Source organism: Panthera tigris, chromosome B3, assembly GCF_018350195.1.
Source record: "Panthera tigris isolate Pti1 chromosome B3, P.tigris_Pti1_mat1.1, whole genome shotgun sequence".
NCBI lineage: Eukaryota > Metazoa > Chordata > Mammalia > Carnivora > Felidae > Panthera > Panthera tigris.
In genome coordinates, this window is record NC_056665.1 from 6681863 (window position 1) to 6702140 (window position 20278).

At 49.7% G+C, this 20278-nt stretch overlaps 1 protein-coding gene across 3 annotated transcripts in view; it reads right to left on the bottom strand.

The window, feature by feature from the left end:
- Positions 1 to 20278, bottom strand: part of ABHD2 (abhydrolase domain containing 2, acylglycerol lipase) — a 105542-nt gene that overhangs the window by 18448 nt on the left and 66816 nt on the right. For all 3 annotated transcript variants that reach the window (XM_042988084.1, XM_042988086.1, XM_042988085.1), the window contains one exon: positions 6727 to 6910. In XM_042988084.1, coding sequence (XP_042844018.1) covers positions 6727 to 6910 — 184 coding nt within the window. The remainder of the gene's footprint in view (positions 1 to 6726; positions 6911 to 20278) is intronic.

The following is a 20278-nucleotide window of genomic DNA, read 5'->3' on the forward strand; positions in this document are numbered from 1 at the left end:
GGACTTCGGCTCTCCAGACAATGAAGGAACCCCTTTACTTGTCCAAACAGCAGAACCTCTGTGTTCTTCTTTTAAAAATATTTGTTATTTTTAAGAGGGAGAGAGGGAGAGAGAGAATCTCAAGCAGGTTCTGTGCTGTCAGTGCAGAGCCTGACACGGGGCTTGAACCTGTGAACCATGAGATCATGACCTGAGCCGAAACCAAGAGTTGGGTGCTCAACTGACTGAGCCACCCTGGCGCCTCCAAACCTCCACGTTCTTGGCTTGTCTCTAGGTGGCTACGTTCTCTACGAGAGAGAGGGGACAGCAGGATGGGCTCCCTGGGCTGAGCCACCAGGAGAGTCTGGCCAACGAGGGCACAAGAGAGATGTGTCATAATGAACAGTCAGGAGAAGGCTCTGAATCCTCCAGGAAGGCAGGTTTCATCCACTTCAGAAAGAACCAGGATGACTCTGCCAGGGCTGATGCCTCCCGAGAGTCACAAAGCTATTCTGTCATCGAGACTGCAAATGAGAAGCAGAGTACCTCCCAAAGCAGCATGCTTCACCGGGACATGTGTGGATTTTGAAAGAACTTTATCCATCCATCTGTCTACCTACCTTTTATCAAAACAAATAAAGTTCTTTTAAAATGCCTTTGTTTCTGATCAATGTAATGTTAAATAATAAGATATTTTCTGCACTGCTTTCCCAGCCACCTGCTGGTGAGCGGTTTCTATTGGAACAGTTATGAGAGTTTTAAAAGGTGTTGTGGGTGGGGTGCCTGCTCAGTCGGTTAAGCATCCGACGGCGGCTCAAGTCATGATCTCGTGGTTTGTGCGTTTGAGCCCCGCGTCCGGCTCTGGGCTGACAGCTCAGAGCCTGGAGCCTGCTTTGGATTCTGTGTTTCCCTTTCTCTCTGTCCTTCCCTCCCTCATGCTCTCTATTCTCTGTCTCTCAAAAATAAGCAAACATTAAAAAAATATTTAAAAAATAAAAATAAAAGGTTGTGGGAGACGACGGATTTTTAGATCACTTAGAAGAGGATCCAAAGGAAACAGGCATCCACAGTCACGTTCAGGGCAATCCACCGGGGCAGGGAGGAGCAGAGCCAAGCACTTCACGCTGCTGGGGGGCTCTGCTCAGAGAAAGCTCAACCTCCCAACTCAGAGTTTCAAAACGAGTGGACTAAGCACTGATTAAAAGGAACTGAAATCAGAAGAGAATGAGATGGGGAAAGCACGCACCTAACACCCAAAGGAATTCAAGTCTCCCGGCTCAAGTAAATTATATCTCAGAGTGCTGAGACCCTGCGAGGGCGGCCAAACATCTTTTCTGTGGTCTTCGAGAAAACATGGAGGATGAGAATGAGACGCAGGTTCTGTGAACCTGGGCACGCGTGACCCTAACATTCCAAAAAGGGACAACAAGGCAGGCTACAAAAGAAGACATGGACGTAGGCAATATTACAACATACCTTGAACGTAATGTGCTAAAGAAACTTTAAAATCAAACCATGTTAAGCATCTCCTGGCATGTTATCACACCAGTGTAAGAAAACTGTTTTTCTCTGGGGAAGGGAATTTCTCTTCCAAGTTTTGCCCATCTACAATCTTTTTTTTTTTTTTTCTTTTTAAAAATTTAATCGTGGTGGTAAAAAAAACACATACCATAAAATTTACCTCCTTAACCATTTTTAAGTACACAGTCCGGTAGTGTTAAGCATATTCACAGTGATAGGTCATAAATCTCCAGAATTTTTCCGTCTTGTGAATCTGGAAGTTTACATCCGTTAAACTAGGACTTCCCATTTCCACCATTCTACTTATTTTTACATAGTTGCGCTCCCCATTACTTTTTTCATGTTTATTTACTTATTTTTGAGACACACAGTGAGAGGGAGAGAGAGGGAGAAGGGGAGGGGCAGAGAGAGAGACTGGGAGAGAGAGAATCCCAAGCAGGCTCCACACTGTCAGCACAGAACCCGATGTAGCCTCACTACTTTAAATATACACGTTCTTGGGGCGCCTGGGTGGCTCAGTCGGTTAAGCGTCCGACTTCGGCTCAGGTCATGATCTCACGGTCAGTGAGTTCAAGCCCCGCGTCGGGCTCTGTGCTGACAGCTCAGAGCCTGGAGCCTGCTTCAGATTCTGTGTCTCCCTCTCTCTCTGCCCCTCCCCCGTTCATGCTCTGTCTCTCTCTGTCTCAAAAGTAAATAAACATTAAAAAAAATTTTTTTTTAAATATACACGTTCTTTTATGTTACACATTTTCTTGATTTTTAAATGTAAAATCTCCCTTGTTTTCCACTGTGATTTGTGGATAATATTTTATGACTATCCCTCCTGCTGGACAGGTGCCGGTTATCTCTAGCTTGGCCCTGCAAGACAGTCGTACTGTCCTGGGGGCAAAACCAAACAGCTTTGAACAGCGTGGCCTCTGGGAGGAAGGACGGTGGAGCGTCTGGTCCGGAGAGACCCAGGCAAGAGGGCTTCTGGCTGGCAGCTGGTTCGGGGGACAGGACTGACCTGGGGAGAGGTCATCACCTCTAGCTAGTTCAGCTTGAGAGTGCAAGCGAAAGAAAACCATCTCTGCACTGGGACGTGGGCCCAGAATCCTTCATTCCAGCCAGCGGGACTTTGGGGCAGGGTGGGGCACGGAGCTCAGACAAGGGTAGGGACTGCCAGTCCCCTCTCTGCCTCATCAGACTATTTGCCCTGAGGATATCCTTTTATAGGAATGGGATTACTACGTGAAAGGGTCTGTCACTCTCATTTTTCTGAGAGGAAAGAATTAGCAATAAAGAATAAACAAAAACCCCCAAGACACTAAGGGCAAGCCATCTGGTCAGCTTCACACCCCAGTGGTGGAAAAGCCAAGCATTCTTCCAGGCTGGAGTTCTGCCCACAGAGCTTCGTCTAAACTTAGCAGTTTCTCCCCCCATGCTTGGCTCTGATGCAAAATTACTGATTGTTAAAACCGGCATACAGTTCTTGCACTATAAACACAGATCCGATGAAGGGACAAGTCTATAGAGGGACTTTATGAATGACAGCCCTTGCTTTTGTCATAGACGCAGCCATAGTCTGGGGTTTGCCCATGCAGAGCAAACAAGAGAATATATACGCCATTTGGCTGGAAAGTGATGTCTGGTGTTCTCTGCGGCAGGGAAGCTTGCGGAAAGCACTGTGCTGAGACCCAGCGGTGCTCACACGCTCCCCCAGCCAGGAGCCGACCGACACGGAGACCTGGGAACTTGTCTGTTGTCCTTTAAGGGCGCCCCCCCCCCCCCCCCGGACCCTGTGCCTACCCTCACCTCCTTCCAAGAGCCCTCCCCTCTGGCCTCCTCGCTTGACTGGGGACTTCCTGGGCACCCAGATGCCTAGTGTGGAATCTATTAGTGACGCGTATCGGTTGGTTTGCTGCTTTGTAAATATCCTTCTACTGTCGAGAACTGCCGTGAGGTCCTCAGACACAGGCTGTCTCTCATCCCCCAACTGTAATCACACGCTTGGATTCGAATCATATTATTACCGGCAGATTCTGCAATGCCAGATTGTTGAGGGCTCCCTTAGGAATGAAGACACGATTTGATGGGAAACCAGCCCCCCCGAAAGGCTTTCCTTCCCTTTTCTTTAAGCTCCATGAGGGCAGGAAATTTTTCCGCCTTGTTCCTGGCTGTGTCCCTGTTACCTAGAAGGGTGCCTTGGCCGAAGGAACCAAACGAATCAAGGAACGAATTAACCTGCAGGTAATCTTCTGGCACCGCCACTCCTGGCCGATCGCCACTCACTGCACGAACTTAGAATCAAGAGTCTTTGCAGGAACATTTCAAATGATTAATTCAACCAGAGTTGCGCTGAGTCTGACCGCACACGTTTCCGGGACTGGCTGGCAGCTGCTTGTGCTGAGGGAACTATGCGAAGTCTACGAGACGGCAGGCATTTCGGGTTCTTGTATCCTGCTCTCGGGTGGTTCGGCACATCCTAGATGAGCTTCTCTGGCGGCAGCTAGGCTTTGCGAACTACGGCAAGCGGGCACGGCTGCTGGTCTGGGGTTGGCTCTGGCTACGGGGCTGGTGCGCTACTGGGGTGAGAAGCCAGCGGGAGGGGATGGGTCACTGGCAAGCGGTTCTCTAGGCTCAACTAGGAGAGATTTACCGGCAGCACGGACTCCCGTGGGGCCCCGGCAGAGGCAGACGAGCCCTCCCTGCTCCACCTCGGCGTAAAGGAAGCATGGCTGCCATCGTCCCAGTGCCGCAAAGGCTCATCGCCCTCAAGCCTTGGCAGGAAAAAAAGGTGACACTGGTTTTGAGTAAGGCACTGTCCTTCGGGGAGTAGATCTCATTAAAATGTTGAGGGCACCCGAGCCCAGGGTGGCGCCCGCACACACAGGGAGATGGGGTCCCCCTGACCTGCCACCACTTCCAGTGTGTACGTAGGGCCACAGGATCGTGGCCCTAGTGTGGGTTCTCTGTGCTCCCGAGGATGAAGTTGCCTCTTTGTCTCCTTACTGTACGAGGTTGATGTGATAATGAGTAAGTATGAGTGTGACGATCTCTGAGGTCTCAAAGGAAGGTGGTGTAGACTGTCTGCAAAATGTACGGCACCTCACAGAGTCTAAACTTAGCAGATTTTAAGCTCCCTTCGCGTGAGGGCAAACCCCTTTGTTCACCAACCGCACGGATCATATGCTCTTGCCAACAGCAGATGGCGCTGCTGCAGCAAAAGGAAAAGAAGCTGCGGTCGTTTAAGATCTTGTGTCTTGGTGGAAACAAAAAAAAAAAAAAAAGAAAACAAACTTGTCCTACATCCTCCCACTTATCAAATGCTGTGCTCTCTGGACACAAAGTCCGTGCTCAGAGCACTGGGTTTAGGAAGGGACTCTGGTGATTCCAATCTTACAGGTGATAGAAGGCTTGCTGAAAACCGGACCATTTGTCAGGCGAGAGCAGGCAGGGTCCTCGTGTCAGGACCCGTTCCCCTGAAACCTGTGGTAGGGACCTTACCCTCTCAGCGACTTGGTTAACTCCGGTTACATAACAGCTATGAATTGGGAACTGGATATTTCTAGCCAAGATCAAGGGACGTGTCCTTTCAGCTGGCTCTCCGGAGCACAGAGGGCAGTGAAGGGGAGGATTCCCGGCAGGAGGATGAGGGGTATCTAGTATCATCACTTCGGCCCATGATACTAGAGCTGGAGGGGCCGCTGAGATCCCCAGGCCCAGTGGCTGCTAAATGTGGCTAAATATCAGAAGTCACTCGTGGAATGTGTCCAAATGCAGATTCCTGGCCTCATGCCCCAGATTCTAGAGCCCAAATCTCCAGGGCTGGGACCCAAGAAACTGGATATATTTCTAAGATGGTCCCCCGAGGGGTTCTTAACGCAGTGAAAACTGTCACCAGTTCACCAGACTGGTCTTTGTGACCCACTAGCGTTACCTTCTTGTCCCACCATGAACGATGGTCATTACTGGTCACTGATGGACTCTCTACGTCCCTGCCCTGCATACGTGTGCACTCCTCTGACCCTCACAGCGGCACTACGAGGTAGGTACAATTTATTAGTATTGTCTCCCCACTGTGCAGGCGAGGAAAACTAGAACTCAGGCCTCGGCCCTAGAACTCAGGAACGGTTCCGTCAGGGATGTTTTTCAAGTCTTCTTTCGGGCCCATTTAAATCCTCCTTTTTGGCCAGCTTCACGCCTCACGGGCAGAGGCTGAATTCTAGGCTTGCATTTGCCCTTTGGCTGTGCCGGCTTCAAATTCCAGTTAATATGTATCTTTGGAAACAACAGACAGCCTCTATCCATCAGCAAATGCTGAAACAGGTTTAAGCAGCATTTTGAGAGATAACGGGAGGCCAAAAGGAAGGAATCATTTGTTAACTATAAGGACTGTTTGGTATTAGGTCGGATCAATGACGGAGACTTTTTTTTACTTTCTTGTGCAATACTGGATTTCCTCAAGAGATCTTTAATAATTGGTCATACCCATGCGTTATACAAGAGCCATTATCATGAAGAGTGAGTACGGGAAAAATGTGGATGCATTTGAAGAGTCTGGAGAAGTGTGCGTGAATGAATGAGCGTGTGTGTCTGCTGGCTCTCGGGAGATCTGGGGCAGCACTGATCTTGAGGGGGAGTCAGAGCAGATGATAATGCGCCCCTAGGGCTCATCCTGCGGGGCTCTGTGGGCAGGAGACTAAGGGGTAAGATAAACCTTTATCTAGCAGGTCGTCTCCCTTGTGGTGATGTCTGGGATGCCGAACGGAGACTAGTATTTGAAGGTGAGGGCACAGATTCCATGGTTTCTACAGATCCTTCCCCATGTCTTTCGAGACTCAACTCTTCTGTAGGCAGGAGGGATCTGGGGTCATAAGACCCAGCTCCCAGATTCTGGGTTACCCGTCTCGTGTTCTTTGGTAAACCCACAGTTCTTACAAAACTCCTGCAGCACCAACAGATAAAATCACCTCGCAGAGACTCCACAGGGAAACCGCGGCCTATTCAGTTACAGATCTGATCGCCGAGCACAGCTGCGGATCGGGCTTAAGGAGTCTGGTAAGACAACTCCCGTGTATGATGTGGAAGCAAACCAAGGTGCCTCCAAGGCCCAGACACTTCCACGGTCCCTCTGGTCTTCCCAGACCAGCGCTGGAGCACTGACTGGGGCACCTCAACGAGCGGAGCGCAAACCAAAGACCCCGACGGGGGAGAGAGGCAGGAGCAGGCGGGGAGGCCACTCACCTCAGCGCGCTGTACCCCTGGCACACGCTGACACAGCACAGGACCTTCTCTTGGTTGGCCTGAGTCTCCCCCAGGTATTTACACACGATGTTGCCGCCCAGGCTGAAGCCCACGACGACCAGCTGGGTCTGGGGATAGGTCTTCTTGATGTAGTTTACCATGGCTCCAAATTCCCAGGTGCAGCCTGTGGGCAGAGAGGGAAGGCCACTCCATCACTGTAGGCGCAACAAAGACTGGAAAAAACGTGAGCTGGAGGGTTACTAAATGGGTGCTAAGATAGTAACAGAGAGAGCGGGGTGTGTGTGTGTGTGTGTGTGTGTGTGTGTGTGTGTTCAGAGAGAGAGAGAGAGAGACAGACATACAGACAGACAATTCTCTTGGGCTACCTGGAGAGAAGTTTCCAGATGCTCCTCAGTAGGGAGGAGACGCGGTCTTAGTAGGGCCCATGAGGAGAGGTATAGACAGATGTATTCAACAGATGTGCAATGCTCTTTGAAGGTGGATTGTGGAAAAACCTTCTAGATGCACATGGAAATCAAAACAGATATTCATGGGGCACCTAGGTGGCTCAGTCGGTTGGGCGTCCAACTCTTGATTTCAGCTCAGGTCTTGATCCCAGGGTCGTGGGACCAAGCCCTGCGTCGGGGTCCGTGCTCAGCATGGAACCTGCTTAAGATTCTCTCTCCCTCTCCCTCTGCCCCTCCACCACTCGTACTCTCTCTCTCAAAAGTAGAAATAAATAATAAGTAAATAAATACATAAATAAAACAGATATCCAGGGCGTGCGTGAGCACATTTGTTCGCACGCAGACGTACACGAAAGCAAGAGCAAAACCCTTTGGGATTAGCTTCTCAGGCTCCAAAACACGACTCTATACCCATGTGTACAATGACTCATGGTGTTAAGAAAAGTACCAAGTGTATGTTATTACAGGATCTTCTTGTCAGCGTGGGGGAAGGACGGAAAGACAAATTCAGTCCAGCGGGACGGCCAGGATGCTCTATAGAATAAGGATAAAATGTTTTTGGTGACGTAAGGACAGAGTGCCGAGGGAGACGGACGCATTCAGAAGGACACAGAGGGGACCTCTGCACGGAGGTGGCCTTGTTTGCCCAGGAGGGATGGTCTCAGCTGGCTCCACGGGGAAGCCTGCGAAGCCGTGTTCTGCCTCAGCGGCTTTGCTAAGAGGAGGAGGGTAGTGCCCTACGTGGGTGAAGGGGTTTGTCACATCCTTCTAAGACCCAGCCCCAGGCTCTTCAGGGAGCCGACTTAAAATGAAACCTAACAGGGAAAGAGGGATGTTGGCAAGACGCGTGCACACGACACATGGCGTGAGGAGACCGTGGATTTATAACGGAAACACGGGGCGCCTGGGGGGCTCTGTCGCTTAAGCATCTGACTCTTGGTTTCGGCTCAGGTCATGATCTGACAGTTCGTGAGTTCGAGCCCCACCCTGGGCTCTGTGCTGACAGTGTGGAGCCTGCTTGGGACTCTCTCTCTCCCTCTCTCTCTCTCTCTCTCTCTCTCTGCCCCTCCCCTGCTGGCTTGTGTTCTGTCTCAGAATAAATAAATAAACTTAAAAAAAAATTTATAATGGAAACACGAGCGGTTGACCTCGGCACCAGCTCAGAGGTTTTGACACCCCTAATGAGGGCCGAACAGCTTCTTCCCTAACCAGCAGGCCGTGGGCCAAGCGCCTCTCACAGCTTCTTCTCACAGAGGGATGCGGCCCAAGCCAGTCCAGCACAGCCCGTGCAGGGGTTCTCAAACTACGATGTGTATAGAATCGCCTGGTGAGAGAGGCTGTTAGGAATGGGCATCCATGGGCTTCGCCCCCAGAGAAGCTGACTCAGTAAAATGAGGGCCAGGCCCAGGAACCGGCATTAAAATTTTTTCGGAATAGGTAAAACATGCACCTGGAGCAAAATTTAAATAGCGTTAGAGGTGTGGTCACAGGTAACTTCTAATATTCTCTTTAAAAAGATCAGTGGTAACATACAGATTATTTAGTAACCTTGTGCACTTTGTGTTTCTTTTTTTAAACAATAGATATGTCTTGAAAACCACTGTTTAACAATACACAGAAAGCCGCCCAAATTTTTTTTTAAGTAATCTCTGCACCCAACACGGGGCTCACACTCATGATCCCAAGATCAAGAGTCAGACGCTCCACTGACTGATCAGCCAGGAGCCCCTGCCCTATTCTTTGTTATTTTTATTTAATGAGGCATAACATAATACTCAGGAAAGTGCACAATGAACTTATACATGCTTACACCCACGTAAACATTGCCCAAACCATTTCAGCCATTGTTTAAATTACTTTAAACAAGGGGCGCCTGGGTGGCTCAGTCGGTTGAGCGTCCGGCTTCGGCTCAGGTCATGATCTCACCGTTCGTGAGTTCGAGTCCCGCGTCAGGCTCCGTGCTGACAGCTCGGAGCCTGAAGCCTGCTTCGGATTCTGTGTCTCCCTCTCTCTCTGCCCTTCCGCCATTCACGTGCTGTCTCTGTGTCTCTCAAAGATGAATAAACATTAAAAAAAATTTTTTTTTTAAATTACTTTAAACAAGTAATTGTAACTTAAGGCTTGAAAAGGCCAATCTAGGTTTCTAGATTTTCTCCAAAGCTTCGATGTGATGGCGTCGATCTGATGGCACATTAGAATCACCCAGGGATCTTGTAAAACAACACCAATGCTTGGGTCCTCCCCAGACTAGTTAAATCAGAGTATCTGGGGGTGGGACCCGGGCATGGGAGGTCTCGCACAAGATCTGTAGGTGCTTCCCAAGTGCAGCCGGGGCTGAGAATCACTGATATAAGGGACAAGGACCTCCGTGGCTCAGGCAAATATGAAAAAGCAGATTTAAAAAAAAAATTTTTTTTTAAATATTTATTTAGTTTTGAGACAGAGAGAGACACAGCATGAACAGGGAAGGGGCAGAGAGAGAGGGAGACACAGAATGTGAAGCAGGCTCCAGGCTCCGAGCTGTCAGCACGGAGCCTGACGCGGGACTCGAACTCACGAACGGTGAGATCATGACCTGAGCCGAAGTCGGACGCTTAACTGACTGAGCCACCCAGGCGTCCCCGAAAAAGCAGATTTTGAAGCATACTCTCGCTCTGTCTCTGGGCCATTCCGTTTCAGACTTTCCTTTCCCTTCCACTTGCAGGAAGCAACTTTCACGTGTGGAGGCATTGCTCTGCCTTTTGGAAGCTTCTGGAAGCAGGGCTGTCGGCCTGGTAGCAGCTTTCTGCACATTTCCTCAAAGCCAGGTTTCTACAGGGGGTGAGTCTCTGCTCTACACAGCCAGGCACCTCCTCTAGGTCTGGCAAACGCCAGTCTTTAAAGCACGTATCAAGTGCTTTCTGGTAATCTTTCTTATAAAGAGTGAGCCAGAAAAGCAGCATCGAGGTTAAATCACTGTGAGATTTAAGCACTAGCGATAGCCCAGTGGTTCTCAAAGTGTTGTCCCTGGGCCAGCAGCAGCGGCATTGCAGAACTGTTCAAAATGCAACGTCTCGAGATCGTGACCTGAGCCGAAGTCGGCCCCTTAACCGACTGAGCCACTCAGGTGCCCCAAAGGTTTTAATTTTTTAAAGTTTTATTTATTTATGTAATCCTGCACCCAAGGTGGGGCTCTAACTCACGACCCCGAGATCTAGGGTCACATGCTCCGCTGAGTGAGCCAGCCAGGTGCCCCCTAGGCCTGTCTATCTTTACTCAGGTTGAGACTAATTACCTGAGACCTAGAACAGATGTTCAGATGTCACTGCGGCAGTTACAAAACTCAGATCTGTTACACTACCGAGAAGCAATTACAGCTAATGGTGGAGACACCTCGGGAGCCTCAATTTAATTAAATCCAAATACATCTGATGTGGATGAAGGGCCAGCCCTGCCTAATGCTGGACAAGCTGTTTGGATGTTGTGTGAAAAGCTGCCTTCTCTCCCAGGCAAGGGCAGTGTCAGCCCAGCTTCAGGATCTGCCTTCTGGGAGGCACCGGGTTCTCCTGGGATTTCCACCTGACGACAGTTCCCAAACATCCTCAGGGACTGGGAGCCGCTCCCCGGACTGTTCTAAGAGGTACAGGATCTGTTTTTTCATCCCAGGAGAATTTTAATGGGGTTCTATGTATTTAATCCTTGTGGGATTAGCACTGGTAACAAGATTTAGGTATCTAATCTTATTGAGCTTTTAAAAGACAGGACGAAACACGAGCCACTAACCTGGCCTTAGAAAGAGGAGTACCACCAGCCATCTGGGAAAGGCAACCTGCTGAGAACAAGAACGACTTTTCTTCGGTCTCACGCCCCTGGAGAAGGACAAAGCTGAGGCCACCCGGAAGCTACTTTCACGGGAGCCATTTCCCAAGCGGCACCAGTGTGACGAAGCTGGCTCAGAGACAGGGATGCAGAGACTCAGGGCTCCTGGTGGATGGAGACTCTGAGTCACCGTCATCGTTATATTCTCCACGCCAGGCCTGGGCCTAGAACGTGGTGGGTGTGCCACAAATGACAGCACCGTAAGGAGGAGGCTTGAATCGTGTGGCACTCGAGCACACACTACGGGCCAGCGTGACCGTGGCGGGGACCGGCAAGAAGTACCTGAATATCTTCCCCGCTAAGTGTAATCCAAGAGAACGATCTGGTCAGGCTAACCACGTGACTCCTGGTGGGCGTTTGGGGCCAGCGGCCCCTGTCATTTCTCAGTGTTGTGAAAGCCACTGCAAAGCGGAGTCACTCGGGAGGAAAACATCTGCAGAAATTAGAGTGAGAGCCCTCTCTGCGTAGCATGGGAGCTGGCCTTGTCCTTCTCCCTGAAAGATTTTCACGAGTGAGCGCTTTTAGCTCTATTTCCGTAGGTATGTGGTATCTAAAACTATCTTTTCTGTCTGTCTGTCTTCACTTTCTGTCTGAAAGTGAAGTATCCAGATCTGATCCTGGAAGCACAGAGCCCGTCATTGCTTCTCCACAATTCTGCTCTGGGTATTTTCTACCCCCATCACGTTCCCGAACTCTGGGCCCTCGGCACCATCGCCACGCGCGGTGACTCCCGGCACATGATCTCGCCAGATGGTTTTCCAAGATGTTTGAGCCTCTGCAAATGCACCACCTTTTCTGTCACGTTCTCCCTCCACCCACCTCCTCCTCCCTCCCACCTTCCCGTGTCCTTCTGCCATGGTAACACTCAACGGTTGCAGAGGCCACACAACTCGTGCTGGTCAATCTGGAATCATGAATGTGATCCAAAACTGAGTCCCCATCAATCAAAATGGTACATAGGAGAAGCTTATGCAAACATCTGCACTCATGATCTAATCAAAGGTCTTCAGACAGATTGAGCAGTAAAAACACAATGGAAGTTCCTTAAAAATCACTGTCTGGGCACCTGGGTGGCTCAGTCAGTTGAGCACCTGACTCTTGATTTAGGCTCAGATCATGATCCCAGGGTCATGGGATCAAGCCCCACATTGGGCTGTGTGCTGAGCATGGAGCCTGTTTGAGATTCTCTCTCTCTCTCTCTCTCTCTCTCTCTCTCTCTCTCTCTCAAACAAAACAAAACAAAACAAAACAAAACAAAACAAAACCAAACCAAACCAAACCAAAATCACTGTCTGCATCTCCTTACAACAAGATGGCTTGGAGCCTGGGTGATCTCTACAGCATGCAACAGCAGGGTGGCCGTACATCCTAGTTTGCCTGGGAGAGTCCCGGAGTTGGTCTTTTGTTCTGACATAGTCATAAGTAAGGTCTTCTTGTACTCTCAAAAGTTGGGATGCTAAATCATATGGTCACCCTAGGTACAGGACCTCCCCTGCCTTCTAAGGTTGAAATGCTGCCTTCTAAGCAAGGCAAAGTTTCCTGGCCTTACCTTGTGGTTCCAAAAGATAGTTAAAAAAAACAAAAACAAAACAAAACAAAAAAAACAACCCAAGAAATCCCAGTATTAATTAAACTCAGTAGGACATTATACAACACCTTCTCCAAGCAACAGAAGACACCTCTTCTCCGCTTGATGTCTGATGCCAGAAATTCAAGGGTTTAGAAGTAAGGGAGGGGCTTGCTTCCATGTTTAAACTCATAGGGAAGGCAATTTAAATCATTTGAGACCATTTGCCGTGCCACAATGACAGCTCCGTGTTTGGTCAGGGATGGGTGCAAGTTCTCGGGAGGTTCCTGATCCTAAGGATGCAGTCACCTCACGGGGGCCAAAGTCAGGTTGTTTTTATTCCTTTCCCCTGATGCAGAAGTGACTTTAAAAATCCTAAAATTTCTCTCTTATAATCAAGATCAAAGTCATGGTCCCTTTGTCACTTGGCTCAACTTCAAGAGCAATCTTGGAAACAGAGGTCACAAGAACCACACTGGATAATTATGGTTTTTAGTTCATTCCTTGGCTGGTGGACTTGATCCGGTTGTCCTTTGCTCTGACCATTGGGATAAGGCACTTAGCCAAACACAGAAAGATGCAGCAAAACGCTTCCTTCTTTTATGGGTCTCCTGCATCATCACCGACAAAAATACTTATATTCCAAACAGTGTCTGGGGTAGGAAATCAATACAGTCGATAAAGAGTAAGCCAACGTGTTCACGGCTATAGTGTTTCAGTTAAAGATTAGGCTCTTTAGAATAAATACACTTCAAAAAAATCTTTAAGACTTCTATATCTTCTTGCATTTTCAAGTGTTATTTATTGATCTCACCCACATGCCAGGGCTGTGTCCTGGGTCTGATCCCGCGAAGTATCCGGCTCAGTAAGAAATTTAAAAGACTGATAAATTGCACTCTTGCGGGTCCCACTTGTCATCCTGACAGTTTCACATTTTATTTATGGTCAGATCAGCTAATGCCAATTCATTTAATTCATCACAAAAGAAATTTAATATTTTCTAGTTTAAAAAACGTATGAACTAGACCGCAACAGGTGGTGAGGAATTTTTTTTTTTAAGAATGAAAATAATTTGGGGCGCCTGGGTGGCTCAGTTAAAGGTCCGACTCTTGATTTCGGCTCAGGTCATGATATCGCGGTTCATGAGATCAAGCTCCACCTTGGTCTCCGTGTGCCGACAGAGCAGAGCCTGCCTGGGATTCTCTCTCTCCTTCTTGCTCTGCCCCTCCCCCCCATGCCGTACTCTCCCTCTCTAAATAAATAAAAGGAATGAAAATAACTTTTAAAAGGCTGAAACAGAGCGAGAAGAGCACGAGCTACAATAAAAACACTTTGCCTACAGTGACTCTAAGAGCTGGCTGTGCACAGCACCCAGAAGAGCTGAGCTGGAGGCGGTGGCCCCACCCCAGGGTCACCACACCGGGTAAGGCACCAGCTCCGAAGGTTGTGCAGTTAGAAAGGCAGAACGGCATCCTTTGAGATCACCACCAGGGCCGGGCTGTTTCTGTACGCGGAGTCAGAACTTGCACCAGGCTCGAGACAGAAAGAATCTTCTGCTCAACGAGCATAGCTTCTCACACTGGTCTCACATGCAAAAGCTGACATGCGGTCAACGGCACGAAGCTGAGGCAGAGGCGAGCTCATTTAAGACTTCCGCCTTTTCTCCTCTAGGTCGGTTCACGGAAAACATACAGACAACAGTCATTGCCACTTACTGGTATTTGCTACACGCTTTTATACTGATGGCGACTTTTCTCGACAACCTTTGTGAACCAGGTGTTCAAACCCCCACCTGCTGGGCTCTGAAACACAGGCTCTGTCCTTACGCAGGCATTTCCTGAGCATCTCTCTCTAAGTGATATGCTAGATGCGGGAGACTGATGTCACAACTCACAGGAAAATTGAAAAGCCACATCTGGTCCCTGTCCTTCCACGTTCACTGCTCGGACAGACCGTGGCCCTGCGCTCTTCCCGCCTCATGGTGAGCAGTTCCTCACCAGCCTGGGAGCTCCACGAGGGCAGGTGCTGTGCCCACCACCTGTGTTCTCAGGGACGCTGGCCCCTCGGAAGCCTCTAGATGCTGGATGAACAAAAGAGGGGGGCCCAAACCTTCCAGGCCCTTTGCTGTGGCTCTGAGAAGCCCCTGGATGCGCTTCTGCCTTACACCGAAAGTGTATGTGAGCGGGAATCCTTTCCTCACTCCCCAGCGTACCGGCAGGAGGCAGTCTGTCCCTCGGGCAGGCGATGTGGCTCATTGTTCAGAAGCATAAGCTTCCGGACTAGACGGTCTGGGTTGAAAACCCAGACCACCCACTGAGCAGCTCAGTGATCTGGAGCGAGTCAGGAAACCTCGCTGGGTTCCTCATCTGTAAAAGGGGGACGGCTGATTTAATACATCCCATCAAGGGCTTAGGACGGTGCCCGGCACACAGCAGCTGCCCTGTAAGTGACAGCGATTAATACAAACCGTAATGAGCACGGCCACCGCAGCGGGGCAATTTTTAAACACGCAGCTGTCTCCCTGCTCCCGTGCGGCCCTGATGAACCGTATCCTACACAGGACGGGCACGACCACAGAGGCAGTGCTGAGCCGGGGTTGAGAGCCACACGATCCGAAGGCTGGTCCCGTCCCTTACTAGCCGTGTGACCCCGAGCCTGTGGAGGACACTAGCACCTCCCTCCAGACGTCAGCGACGGTCAGGAACACGTGCTCGGCGCGCCCCGGCACTCATCAGTGTGACATAAATGGGAACCGCTGTCACTCAGGATTGTCTTCAATGGCTTCAACCTTCAAAGGCAGCGTGAAGGATCCTAAGTCACGAGAACGCCTCAGTATCCATTTAGGAAATTCTTCTGTTCGGGAGAGATCTGTACTTAATAATTTCTAGTCCCATCAGCTCAGATGTCCAATGGCAAGGGACTCTGTTACATGGTCTGGAACGGAGTTAGTCTGTCACGCGGGGAAAGGTCTGCTACCGTTTTCTCAGAGACACCTGAGGGGGCGTGGGGGGGGTGGCGGTGAGCTGAGGAGGTAAAACTTCCTCCTAACACCCTCTTTAGGTTTTCCTCCGGTCGAGATCAGTATTCACAGTGGCTTGATGGCCCGCCATCTGCTCAAGAGCGGCGCGGCCTGCGCAAGGGAAGGCTCACGTAGCCATCGGCGCATCTGTTTGAGACGTGGTTTGCCACTCCAGCCCTACAAACTGTCACTTCATGTCCCTCACCTGGGTCCTCGTTCTAGGGCACTTTCTAGGCGCCAAGCAGGATTCTGGGCTTGGGGAATCACACCATAGAGCACAGAGACTGCTGGCCCCCATGGCAGGGACGCTGAGAGGGACGGGATGAGGAGGCGAGGGCAGGCCACAAGGGCTCTCCAAGAAGAGACTGAATGTCGAGACCCGAATGACAAGAAGAAGCCGAGGGAAGACCCGAGAAGGGCCGTCCGGAGAGAGCATGGCCAGACCCCCCCATCAGCAGCCCTCCCCCCGGTGCCTGGTGTCGGCATACTCTCTGCAGCTCGTCCTGGGATCCGGAGCCCCCTTCACGTCACATCCAGTGAGGACTGGATGGCACCCGCCCGAGGCCGACATGGTGGGGGGGCCTATGACAAGCGAAGGGAAGGAGATTTAAAAGAGGCTTAAGACGCCTCTCTGCTTTCTTTGACCTCTTCCACTGAAAAGTAGAGAAAGGAAAGCGAGCACGAGGGGCAGTAATATTTAAAGAAAATAAGTAAAAGGTTTAAGAAACCTATCATCCAACTGCAATGTACAGGGACAGATTTGGCTCCTGAATCAAGCAACTAAAGGGGAAGAAAAACAAAGGAAGAAGCCAGTTGGGGAAAGTGAGGTGCTAATAAGGAATGTGGGTGTTTTAGGGGTGATGGTGGTATGATACGTTATTTTACGAGCCGAACCGTGTTGAAGTCCTGGCCCCCACTGCCTTAGGATGTGACTGTACTTGCAGGAAGGGCCTTTCAAGAAGTAATTAAGTTAAAACGGGGTCATTGGGAGGGGCCCTAATCCAACCTGACCGGTGTCTTTATAAGAAGAGGAGATTAGGACACCGACAGGGGGAGACACGGACATAAATGCACAAGACAAGGAGAAGAACGCGTGAGCTCAGAAGAAACCAAGCCTGCCCACACCTTGAACTTGGGACTCCCGGCCTCCAGAACGATGAGAAAATAAATGTCTGTAGTTGAGGCCACCCAGACTATGGTATTTGTTATGGTAGTCCTAGCAAACTGAAACAGTTTACAGAGTCCGCGTATCTTAGCATCATCCGCTAAAATAGTCCCAGATGGAATGATGGGCTCTCTGGGACCAGCTCCAAAATAATCTTTGAGAGGAAGGAAAGGGCAGGAAGGGGGTGACGGGTGAAACAAGCCTGGCCATAAGTTTAGTAATTGTTGAGGTCGAATGGTGGGCACACAGGGGTTTATTTGGATTCATTTTACTATCCTCTCTATTTTGTGTATTCTGACTATCTCTCTAAAAAAAGGTTTTTGAGAAACTGAAGAGGAAACATATCTTGTAGGTCGTCCGCCTTTCCGGAAAACTACTGCGATCTAACAAACAATAGGAATTTGCTTCTAAAATTCTAATGAAACAAACTGTAACAGCAACAAATGAAAGGAAAGGGTTAACTGGCTTTGAGTAACTGTGTGTGTGTGTGGGGGGGGTGGGGGGTGGGGACTGAGTTCTCCCTGGATGGACCGACTTCACCCCCGGGATCTCCCTTGCTGAGATTCAGCTCACCAGCCCAGACACGCCATGCTCTGACCCATGTGACCTTGAGGACCTGTTCAAATGCTTTTCCTGGAAGAATCCTTCCTTCTACAACATGACAGCTTGCCTCTGGAGACAGGCTGGTTTCTTTCTTTCTTTCTTTCTTTCTTTCTTTCTTTCTTTCTTTCTTCAATTTTCTTTTTTAATGTTTATTTATTTTTGAGAGAGACAGAGACAGAGTGCGGGCGGGGAAGGGGCGGAGAGAGGGAGACACAGAATCCGAAGCAGGCTCCAGGCTCTGAGCTGTCAGCACAGAGCCCTATGCGGGGCTCGAACCCATGAACTGTGAGATCATGACCTGAGCCGAAGTCGGACGCTTAAAGGACTGAGCCACCCAGGCGCTCCCAGCTGGTTTCCCTTTGCCGCTGCCTCACCCATCACACTGTTGTAGGGTTGTTTACCAATAGTCCCATCTCTTCCTATGGAACTTTATCTGGGCCACAGACAGGCCGATCCCTCCCTCGCTCGTGTTAACAGATCTTCAAGTACTTGAAAAAAAGAATAAACCAAACATTTAATAAATGGTTACGACGTGTCGGGCACTCGGCTGCCTGCTAAGGCCTCAGGAGCCCATGTTCAACTGTAAAATTGGAAGCCCCGTTTTGCTGTTGAAGAATCTGGAAGTGAGGTCAGAGAGCTGCTCCAGGCCACAGCAGGCAGCGGCAGGGCCGCTCTGTGACCACGCGGAGCACGGAGCCTACTCTTCTCGGCTCCTTCAGCCCATCTCCCGGCTTGTGTGCGAATGTCTCCTGACCCAGTGTCCTTTCCCGACGGCCCCTGGCACGGCACCCCCGGGGGCAGGGGCCCGGACCACCCACACCCAGCGCTTCTACCAGCTCTTGCGTGATCCCGGCCCCTGGGGCCGCCAGACCCAGGCTCTCCTCTCCGCTCTCCTACCGCCTGGCTCTGTGCCTTGCCCGAATTACTTAACCTCTCTGCGCCACAGGACGCCTTTTCATCACAATTTTGCTAAGTGTCTCCCTGGTTGCTGTGGAGATCAGAGGGATTACATCTGTGTGAGACATCAGCACGGGGTCCCGCACGCAGTAAGTGCCCCCGCTGGCATTTCTGGTCTTGTTTTTGGCACACTGTTGCTGTTAGCGCTCCCCAGTCTGCCTCTGTCTGGGGTCCTGAGGTCACACCATGCCTCCCCATCTTCACCTTGTATAGACGGATTTTTATATCCAAGCACAGGACCTTATAACCATTCGTCATTCTCATTTTTGTTAGGTTCTGCCCATTCGGAAAAAAAATTTGTTTCATGTTTATTCATTTTTGAGAGAGAGAGAGAGAGAGAGAGAGAGAGAGAGAGAGAGAGAGACAGACAGACAGACAGGGGAAGGGCAGAGAGAGGGAGACACAGAATCGGAAGCAGGCTCCAGGCTCTGAGCTGTTAGCACAGAGCCCGACTCCGGGCTCTAACTCACAAACCGTGAGATCATGACCTGAGCTGAAGTCGGACACCCAACCGACTGAGCCACCCAGGCGCCCCTCTGCCATTTTTAAAAAAGAGAATTGGTTTTATCTTTTTTTTTTTTTTTTTTGAGAGAGAGAGAGAGAGAGAGAGGTATAAGCGAGGGCAGAAGGAGGGGGAGGGAGAGAATCCCAAGCAGGCTCCATTCTCAGCACAGAGTTGGTTGGACGAGGGGCTCGATCTCACAACTGTGAGATCATGACCTGAGCCAAAATCAAGGGTCAAGGGTCGAACGCTTAACTGACTGAGCCACCCAGGCGCCCCAGATTTTGCCATTCCTGTCTCCCACACACTCGCTATTCTCCATGTGCCTGAGTTATCTGTAAATCTGGACCTTCACCTATATCTTCAAGCCACTGACCAAACTGTTGAACGGAAGTCTGTAACACAGTGTGCTTAGTTGTGGGAGTGAGTGCAGAGAAGCAGCGGGGCACGAGGCACCCGGGCTGGCACAGAGCAGGTGCGCCCTTACACATCACCAGCAGTAGCATAAACCAGAGCAAACTCGCTAAGAGGACCATCTGACAAGATGTACAAATACACATAAAAAATGTTGACTCTGAGATTCTACTCTTGGAAATTTAATCCAAAGTAGTCATTAAAGAGAAAAAAAAATTCTACGCGAAAGATATTTATAGTATCATCATTTAAAATGCTAAAAAACTCGAGGGGCGCCTGGGTGGCTCAGTCAGTTGAGCATCTATCTGGCTTCGGCTCAGATCGTGATCTCACAGTTTGTGAGTTCGAGCCCTGCGTCGGGTTTGTTGCAGTCAGCGCAGAGCCCTCTTTCAGATCCTCTGTCCCCGTTTCTCTCTGTCCCTCCTCTGTTCTCAATCTCTCTAAAAAATGAGTAAACATTAAAAAATTGTTTTAAAAAAATGCTGAAAAACTCTAAATATACTAAAGGGACTACAGAGAGGAACAGTTACATAAACTATGAGGGAAGCTCTTACAAAGATCAAATGTAATGACTGTGCACCTGTTAGCTAATACAAGATTATTTAAATTAGGTCACCTTACATATACACACCTTGATTGCGACTACATAAAAACTATGTACCCAGATAAAAGAATGGGAAAGTTAAAAAATAGAAAATTACAATTATGGTGAGATTATATTTATTTATCACTATTCTTTTTTAACGTTTAATTTTGAGAGAGAGAGTACAAGGGAGGGAGGCGCAGAGAGAGAGGGGGACAGAGGATCTGAAGCAGGTTCTGCGCAGACAGCAGCGAGCCCCGTGTGGGGCTCGAACTCATGAACAGTGAGATCGTGACCTGAGCCGAAGTTGGACACTGAACCAACTGAGCCACCCAGGTGCCCCAGTTATGGTGAGATTATAGATGCAATTTTCAATTGTTTCCCATTAAAACACACAATAATTTATTTGGGTATAAA